At 37.6% G+C, this 10169-nt stretch overlaps 1 protein-coding gene across 1 annotated transcript; it reads right to left on the bottom strand.

Moving 5' to 3' along the window:
• Nucleotides 1-448: 448 nt before the first annotated feature.
• On the bottom strand, nt 449-9717 carry LOC137201251 (serine protease 27-like). Its single transcript, XM_067616201.1, has 6 exons — nt 9585-9717; nt 4023-4043; nt 3352-3514; nt 2092-2360; nt 1142-1284; nt 449-1049 (listed from the first exon to the last, which is right to left on the bottom strand). The coding sequence occupies exons 1-6, from the start codon at nt 9637-9639 to the stop codon at nt 786-788; spliced, it is 915 nt and encodes a 304-aa protein (XP_067472302.1). The 5' UTR covers nt 9640-9717; the 3' UTR covers nt 449-785.
• Between the last annotated feature and the right edge of the window lie 452 nt (nt 9718-10169).

Here is a 10169-nt window from a genome sequence, read left to right as displayed (position 1 = left end):
TGAAATACTGTTGTAATGTGGTCACAGGTGTGTGTTTATGGAGTATTTTACAACAGCCTCAAACGCAGTTCAACCAATCATTATCAAGGACCGGAACTATCCATTTTATAATTTGAATTCTAGCAGAGATCCAAACATTGCCAAAGATACCAAACATGTCAGGCTGACTTTTGGGAAAATTTGTACAAAGTGATGCACAAACATCTGGAATATTTCTGTTCTGTTGGAATAGTGCAGCTATAAAATGCATAGAGCCTTTGGTTTGAACATTTCCCTCAGTGTAAAGATCATTTATCCTAAATGAAGAGGTGGAACAAGCTGATACTAATTTACGGTTAAAAATCTGTCATATCCGTTCACAAAGCCTGGACATGACAGTGTCGTGGAAGCTGAAAAATCAGTTCTTTTCTATTGCAGATGAGAGTTCAAACACCAAGTTGACACAATATTTCTTTTCCTCAGAAGATCTTTATTGCTTGCAAGCAGTCATTCATCAGCAGCACATAGATAATGACCGAAGGAGAGTCAGTTTCTCTTTCATGTCTTATAGTATTTTAGACAATACATTTTTCAGCCTTCCTCACTTGGTCATGACATCTTCTTGCCTTAAGACACATCACAGCATCTCAACATCCGCCATGTGACACATATGAAACTCCTTAGACATTGTTGTATAGACATACGTTTACCTATTCTCAGGCTATATTTTACACAGAAAGAGGTTTGACCCCTCTCCAGGCTAAAACATTGTAGATGTAAACATGGTGGATATAAGAATACACCCCTTAGCAAAGCATGGTCATCATGACAGAAAAACACATGACTGTAGCTAACAGACATGAATTACCCTTAGAGAGGTCACCGGACATGGAGAAGACGAAGCCTGGCTGCTCACTGGTGACTTGGCTGTTGATCCAGGACTGATACTTGGACACTCTGGCGTAGACTCCTGGGATATTAGGCTCCGCACAACCAAAACCAAAGCTCACGACTCCAGCCTGGACCCAAACACTTCCTGTCTTTGTCACCATTGGACCACCTGAGTCCCCCTTTGAGGAGAGAAACATTCAGGAGTGGGTCAGGAGAAAGAATCTTTGTAGGAGGGGAAATCTGAGGGAAGCACAGGTGGTAAAATGATCACCTGACAGGAATCCTTCCCTCCTTCACGTAACCCAGCGCAGATCATGTTGTCTGTGATTATGCCGCCATAGTCAATGTTACACTGTCTGTTCCCAACAACAGGCACCTCCACCTCCATTAGGTTTTGTGGGTAAGGAAGAGGTACTAAAGACACACAAAATCAGTTTAATAAACAACACAAATGGTGAAATAAGGACTCATATCACTTGTTTTGTCTACTAGTTTTCAGCAGAAACAAGTAGTGAACACAACACTGACATATCATCAGCTTTTAAGTTGATATGTTTGCTTATTTCCACATCCAGCAGTTATGGAGCAACGTTATCATTCATTTGGAGTTGTGTTTCTGTCCACCTGGTGAGTGTAAGTCCAATATTCACTCTGTTTTTGCTCTCTACCAACTCCTGACGGAAATTCTGGATCTTTAGCTGCTAAATACTCCACTATGTTCACCAGCTAGTCTACAGCTAACTGTCTTTTTGCTGTTTGGTGCTGAGCAGGTAGTGTACAGTGGCTTTTTACAGCTTTTTCTCTTAAAACAGCTGCCTTCTGCAGCCGAAACGATGCTATGAGAGCGCTGAGAGTGAACCAAAACAGTAAAGTTGCAACCGGACAGATAAACAATGAGCTGAAACTCACTATAAAGCTCCCTAAAGCCGAGAGGAGCCAGTTGTAGTCCAGTTGCAACTGAAATTTACTCAGCACATTAATGCTCCTCTGATACATGAACCCTCTTGATTTTAATGATCTTTCATCTGACATCATCATCAGAACTTTAATACTATAATTCTTTTGAAACGTGGGGTGTGATAGTATTGTCACATGCAGATTATGATAAAAAATATCACTACAAACTGTAAGTTATGCAAATTTTTCATTGCTCACCGAGATGCATTTATGAATCTGAGAAAGCACAAGTAATAAATGTGCCCCAGTTGCTGTATGACCTACCTTCAGATCCGATGTTGCCCCAACCGGTGATCCAGGTGTCCACGCCGTCGTTGAAAGTGCTGTCTGAGGCTGCCAGGCACACTGGTAGAATAAAGTTGTTGAAAGTAACCAGTGAGGAAAGCTTCAGGAGGGAGATGTCGTTGTCAAAAGTGCTAGGGTTGTAGCTGGGATGTTTGATGATCTGAGAGACTCTGTGAGACACCGCATTGGTGTTGGACCCCTCTTGACTCTGGAGACCGAGGAGCACAGCCAAACCAGCTGTGCTGGTGCTGAAGATCAGAAGAGAAACAAAGCAGTGCAAAGACATGAAGAGCAGGGCTGCAGTCGAGACCACTTCAGTCAAGCAGATACAAATAGATTTAAGACCATGTCGCAACAAGGAGATCAAAGTCCCACAAGTTACAAATTTATATCCTCAAATTACAATCAATCTAAATTTACTGAGTTCTACCCTCATATTACATAAACTGGTCCCTAAAATGAATAAAGTGTTCATGTGGCCCATGTTCTTTGCACCAATTGCCAGAAGACAAGCTGAATCTGCTGTATATTCAAAACAATTTTTTTTCTTTTACAGCAAAATAATCTTTTATCGCAGTATATACTGTACGTCTAAGAGAAATAACACAACATTGTGTTTAACAGCCAAAACATGAGGTTTATCCCTGAATCTCAGCCCAAGATTGTACTAAATATTATAAACTGTATTAAACTGTTTTAACTCCACAGGTAGAGGGAACAAAGACAAATGGAACAGATGATAATGCTATTAATTAATTAATGTCCAAGACGTGAATTTAAGCAGACATGTCTGTGTTCTCTTGGAACACACAGATACCCTTCTGGTTAGCTCTAATGCTACTCAGGACTAAATTAAACCTTAAAATGCAACTCAGACTTTTGGTATCATGTCTCTTTTGTCACTTAGAGAAGTCGTTCCTATCCTTCTCGGCTGGTGACCAAACTAAAGCATTGTCCGTCTGCAATCCTTGGTTCAACCAGAGATTTTTCTACTATACCTTATGTATTGTTTTTTTTTGAATAACTGTTGGAGGCCTGAGGAAGTAAAACTCTCCAGTATTTCACAAGACAAAGCTAGAAAAAAAAAGGATCTAAAATCTAAATTTCAGCAGCAGAACAATATTTTTCTTCTTTCCTGCCCTGTTAATCATCTTGAGACCCCTCAGATTCATCCTGCGACCCCTTGGAGGGGTCTCATGGCATGTTGTTTTCCATCACAGTTCTACTCTAACTGCTCACCTTTTGAAGCAGTGAGCAGCCGTCAGCACCCATTCTTTGTTAATGAGGGATCCTCCGCAGAAGTGGCTCCCAGATCTTTGCAGACTGACCTGCCAGGGCCAGCTGCCTTCAGAGGCCGCCTGTCCTCCAACAATCCTGATGTTGAGCGCAGGCCGACCGCACACTACAGAGAGACGGAAGATAAAAACACATAGTGAGCAATGCTCGGCCCTCCCTGAATTACCACTGTGGTTTCTGTTTGCAGGATTACAACCTTCAACTGTGGATTGAAGATTAAGATCCTGGGAGTCTGCTGGGAGGCTCTCAAGATAACAAGAGGTGAAAATATAATCTCATTTCATTATTAGTCTAGATGTTTTAAATGCATTTCTGCACTAAATGACTGTGTGGACTCACTGTGGATTTTGGCCTCCATCACTTCCATTGAAAGAACATTTAAAGGATCTTTTAATATCCAGTATGAACAGGAAGAATGATTACAGCGAGGAAAACCTCTTTCACTGTTCATATGGACACTTGACTGTTGTTTTAAGTTGCCCTTGAAGAATAGTGAACCAGTCCTTTAAGACTGGAATTCTGGCTTTGACAGCAAATACCAACAACAATCAAACTATCAACCTTTCTATCCAACAACATGTTTAAAATGTAAACAAGTGGAAACTTTGACTTACCATCTAGTTGTGAGTGAGACTCTGAAAAACAGAAAACAAACAGCTCTTGAAACAACAATTCAGCATTTATATTCACTGATTCTTTATGTGATATATTTACACATGATATGTCAATGGGAAGACATTTGTGATGATCACAATATTGACTACTAAACTCACTTAAACACATATTTTTAAAATATGAGTTAAACACGTTTTCCTGTCTCTTCTCTCAGATAACAGAGACAGAGAAATTTCACTTACAGTAAAGGAGTTGTTGTTTTTGACGGCATTGCTTGAGAAATCATTATGATAATGAAATAACCAGAATTTATAATTTACTGGTTCCTTTTTACAACTTTTCACCCTCATCAAACAGGATACCCCCCATGCTGAGGGCAGGGGGGGGGCAACCATCCCGCCTGATGCCACAAAGGACAAAAAAATACTGCAAAAGTGTCCTCTAAGGTGCCCCCACAAAGAACAAAAACATGGTGAGGTGCCCTTCCAGTGAAGAACATGAGATACTTTGCCCTGTAAGATGCCCTTATGATGGGGTAAACTGGCCATTATAGTAGAAATGAGTGTATGCTGACCATCAGGAAAATAAAGAACCCTTAAAAACATGTTGTGGTTGTCATTCAGTTGGTTCTGGTACAGTTCTACTCACTAGTTTACATGGTTCTGTTGTCTTTGGGTCAGTGCAGTCGGAGCTGCCAGTGACGACTGCATCAGTTGGGCGATCATTCTCCAAACTAAAGGTGATCACGACCCAGCTTACAAACAGATGTGGAGAAGGAAGGCTCTCAGAACCTCTGCTGTTGTCCATTGAGAGGGAGGGAAGGTCCAAATGGACCATAACGAGGTCGTTAACATTTACAAACTCATGGCCAAAAGAATTCTCCTTTGATTTCACCAATTTTGCTTCTCGTTTCCCTGACAAGACGGCTCAAAACAGCTAATTCTCAAAATGTTAATAGTTCCTTGTTTTTGCCACAGATGTGTTTGAAAAATAAACATTTAAAACGTTAGCCATTCCCTGTGTTATATTTCAGAGTTTGCTAACTAAATGTTTTAAATACAGAGATGTTATTTTCCTTACTGTATATTCTGAGCCACTGTGTAAAATGTTCATCTTATTTGGAGATGTTTTACCAAACATGCATCATTGTTCTCTGCTGATGGGACCCATTGAATGTATCAGGTGTCTTTTATATTTTTCTCCCCTGCCCGTCAGTCAGCCACTGGGAAGGTTTATAAACTTTTATACCGTTTCCCAGAGCTATTTGTTGTTGGAAAAACATCTGGAATAAAGTTTGGTCTTTTGTCACTAATTAAATTAAATAAAGTAGTGCATCTTTCCAAGCAGTATGTAAATGTATGCAGTATGTATTCAGGCAGGACATTTAAGACCTTCATACTTATGATGTTTTTAACTAATTTTTGGGGGGGTTCGGCTGTGATCATACCAAGAACCAAAATAAATAAGAGGGAAGAGGGAGGACACCTTTTTGGTTAATGTCATCTTTGTTTTCAGCTCAATACTACAACCATGAAATTTCTGTTTTTTCTGTTTTCATGAATGACCTGCATCTCAGTCCAAGATCATACTGAACATTGTAAACTGTATTAAACTGTTAAAAATGTAATTAAGATGATAAAGCTATTAATATGAGGGAAGTCTTGGCACAATTTAGTCATTAATGGACACAGTTTGTTAGTTTAGGGGGAACAAATAAATGAAAAAAAAATAAAGAAAAGTCTTCTTTGAACAAAAAAGCTTTTAAAACTATCAGACTATTTTACAGATGTTTGTGTAATTGTGTTTCTTCTCTTTTCTCAAATTTCTCTGTTTATTTTTGCTCTGGTATTATTTATCTTTCTTAATTTTAATATTTATTTGTTTATTTTTTCATATCTTTAATATGTTTAATTATCTGTATATGTAGTTGTCTATCTTCCTCCTTGACATTATGTTCTACTGTTGTTACATAATAAAATTATAATTAAACTTCATTGGGAAAAAGAAAAATAATCAGAGAGAGAAAAGTGCCAGTGGAGCCACGTCCAAGGTTCAGTTGTTAGACTTACAGAACATATGAGGATTATTAATGAATATATAGGCTACAGGGGGTTTGAGGGTTTAATTGGAATTGAAAACGTGTTTCATTGAAGTAAGTATGCAGCTAAACAAACAAACAAAAATGGTTTAGGCCAAAATTCAGAGCAGAGTAACAGAACCTGCAGAGTCAGCACATTTTTGACAGTAAAAAATGAACAAAAAGTGTAATTACTGTCTTTAAAAAAAAGGAAAGAATAAATCCTACAGTGTAATTTGAGTAATGACAGCACTTAAGTTGCAGTTAGTTGTTTTAATTACTTAGGAACTTATACAGACAACCACTTTAATTTTATAGATAACACAGATTATGTTTTTAAAAAGCTATGCAGAGGTTATACCTACTCAGGAAACTTAATGACTTCAAGGTGAGCCAGAATATTCTTGACATGGTGTACAATAATCTGGTGGAAAGCATCTTGTCTTTTCACATGGTTGTGTGGTACGGACACTTGGATGTCAAATGTAAAGGGAAAAGTCTAATACCGCCAATAAAATCACAGGGAAACCACAGATGCAACTAAGCAGCAGGCATGTTCTGAATACCAAAAAGAAAGCCCTCGACATAACAAGAGATCCGTCCCATCCATTGTACCCACAATCTGAATCGCTTCCCTCAGGAAGGCGCTTTACGCTGCCACAAGCCACCAAAAATGTCAACAAGACATCAATTGTCCCGAGGGCTCAATCATACAGGGCCACTCCCTTACCTCAACCCTCACTGTACATTTACAATTTTGCACTTTGTACTTTTTGTAATAGGCCTATTGAACTGTATTTGAATTGCCCATAATTAAAGTCCAAGACATGTCGTCTGGTGTCCCATCAAACCTGTTTTAGTGCATCAGTAAACCAACATTGTCCAGAGCAGGTCGGAAAAAATGATGGAACATATTTCTGTTAAAGAGTGTAGTTTATTTAGTTTTTAACAACCATCATATGTCATGATATACACAAAGGGGAGACGGCTCCTCTGACTGGATGTTTGCTGAAAGACAAATCTACTCATGACTGATGAAACCAGTGGTTTCCAAAATTTTTGGCTTTTGACGTCTTACAAAAAGCAGTGTGTAGTCCGGGTCACATTTCAGATGTCTATGAGTTATTAACAGCTCCACCAAATAGTGATTTTTCTCACATGGTTTCCTCTTACTTTATTTTCTTTAGTTAAGGAACATTTACAGTATCTAAGAAAAGTTGGATGTTGACACCGGACTAGAGCTGCATCAATTAATTGATCAATTCATTGACAAACCAAATAATTTGACAGTATTTTGACGACTGAGTAATCGTTTTAGTCATTTGTAAGTATTTCAGTGCTTCTCATTCATTATAATAAATTGATTGTCTTTGGGTTTTGGACTGTTGGTCCAAGACAAAACAAGACATTTAAAAATTTCACTTTTGACTGTGGGAAATTATAACAGGCATTTTTCACTCTTGTTTGAAATTATGTAGACAAAACAATCAATCAGTGAATTGGCGGATTAATCAATAATGACAATAATTATTAGTTGTAGTCCTACACTGGAGACCAGGGTCTGTGTCCTGAGTCCTGTGTCTGTTTTAATTTTGACAAAAAAAGCAAATGTTAATGAAAAATGGTGGTTTTTTTGGTTAAATGATAATAAACACATTGTGTCTCGTGCTTCATGTCATTTCTGTTTTAAACCAAGACCATGATCTTTCTCTAACCTAAGTGCTGCCAGTGTCGAAACACAACCATAAAAAACTAATAAAACTATAGTCACTACAAGTTGATATTTTACTGCAAGGTCGGATATTTGGTGGCAGGGGAAAAAAAGAATCACTGAACATTTGACTTGTACTGTCAGTATCGACATTTTTGTGACTTGCCAAATGTGTTCATTAACAACATTTTCTCATTATATTGACAGAAATCATCATTCTGGCAGCATTGTTTCCTTCAAAGTGTATTTTCTGTTGCAGTTCAGTTGTCTATTAACAAAATTTCTAGGAGACAGACTTGTTTGATCCCTGGTGATGCCTGAACGTCAGAAAAACAGTTAAAGGAGCACTCCACTGTTTTTTACATAAGGTTGAGTTTACTCTTCATGATTGGTACTAATCAGCCTGTGAAAACAAATGCATTACATCTACTGTGGCTCTAGAGGGAGCCAGAGTTTGAAATAATATCTTGGCTTGAGCTCAACATATAATGTTTAAACTGAAAGCCTGTGTGTGGTGGATATTTAAGATGAATTCACAGAGAGCCAACAGAGAAACCAACCTTTTGCACACATTCCCGTAACAACACAAACTGTTGTCCCACCAGTGACCACAATAAATGCCCTTTATTGACCTTTTAATGTATCCAACCTCGCCTCATAGAGACAAAGGGACCTTTGTCTCTATGAGGCAAATAATTGACTTTTGAGCCACTAATGTGACTTAATTTGCAAGCTTACAGAAATAAAATAATTAATGTAAGGACAGACTGAGTAGAGAAGAAAGTTTGAGCTTACCTTTAGTGTATTAAGGATCAAATCCCACATAAAATATTAATTAAAAGTGACTTACTCCATGAAAACGTCACATTGATATAAATATAAAATGTTTAAAGGGGTTTAAGGCGTAAAATTAATGGATTCTGTTCCTTTCTGGATTGACTGAATGTTACTGATCACCTAATGTGAAAGTCCCTAAAATGAGTTATAAAATGAGAATACATGGATGTTACAATATTTTACTTTAAACAACTACTTACTTTCTAATGAAATAAAATAAAAACCTGCGCACAGTAGAAACTACCAAAGTACTGTACTTAAATACAATTTTGTGGTACCTGCACTATTTATTTTATGCTACTTTGTACTTTTTCTCCACTCCAATTCAGATGTAAAAATTGTACTTTTTACTGCACTACATTTAATTCACAGTTATAATTACTGGCTACTTTTCAGGTCAGTATTTTATACACTGTAATAAATTGCTGTAAAAATACAGCTGAATTCTAACAGTAAGTTACTGCTCTTTCTAAATACGGTAAAATACTGTAAATGTTGATGCTTTTTGGAGCCAAAACCGAGAACAGACATTAACAGTAGGTTACTGTAAGATTTGACGTTAAAATACAGTATTTTCATTTTCATTACCACAGTAATGGAGGGACAGAAGGCACATGCAACCATCAACATCATATAATCCACATTCATCCTCCTTTGTGGAATCAAACCAAAGGCCAGTAACATCTTGCTCAGAAAACAGAATCACATTTGTGCAACTGGTTACCCAATTAGTGACAACGTCTAATTTTTGCTAACATTTAATTGGTATAATCCTAGCAAGTGCCTGGCAGGCACAAGAGAGCATTTTCAGGTAGTGTCTTAAGCAGTTGGAAGTTTGAATTACATACAAACAGTCTACTAAATTAGAGGATTTTACTTCCTTCTCAGTATGAATGGCATTGGTTCAGGTGTGTGCAGATGAAGGCTGACACTTACCTTGTGTCAGTAGAGTCAGCAGAGTTACCACACAGATCACTTTGTCGAGAGCCATTACTGTACAATAAGTTCATATCATCTGATCTGCTCTGGCATAAATGACCTGCCCTCCCTCCCACAAACACAAACACACCTCTCTCTCTCTCAATTCAATTCAATTCAATGAGGCTTTATTGGCATGATCATATTGAAGAACAGTTTTGCCAAAGTACATTGTACAAAGTAGTACAAACAGGGAGAAGTACAGGTTTTAACATACAAACAGTAAAACAATGTGTTAACCTTATAGTTTGAAAACAACAACTATGAAGGAAGAAAGCTGAACTTAACTGATGTGTATCAGCAATTATGGAAATAATAACAATAATAATAATAGTTTTTATTTGCAAAAAAGTAAATATATATATATATATATATATATATATATATACACACATAGTGTACAACATCAACAGGACACTAAGAGCCTTCATCAAGAACTCAATGGGGCTGTGGAAAACAACTCTGGAGGCCAACTCAAAGCCAATTGCACAAGTTACCATCAAGTGCAGCATATACCAAGGTGATGCAGGATCTACAGCAATG

This window comes from Thunnus thynnus, chromosome 17 (genome assembly GCF_963924715.1).
Source record: "Thunnus thynnus chromosome 17, fThuThy2.1, whole genome shotgun sequence".
Classification (NCBI taxonomy): domain Eukaryota; kingdom Metazoa; phylum Chordata; class Actinopteri; order Scombriformes; family Scombridae; genus Thunnus; species Thunnus thynnus.
This window is presented reverse-complemented; position numbering and strand designations above follow the sequence as displayed.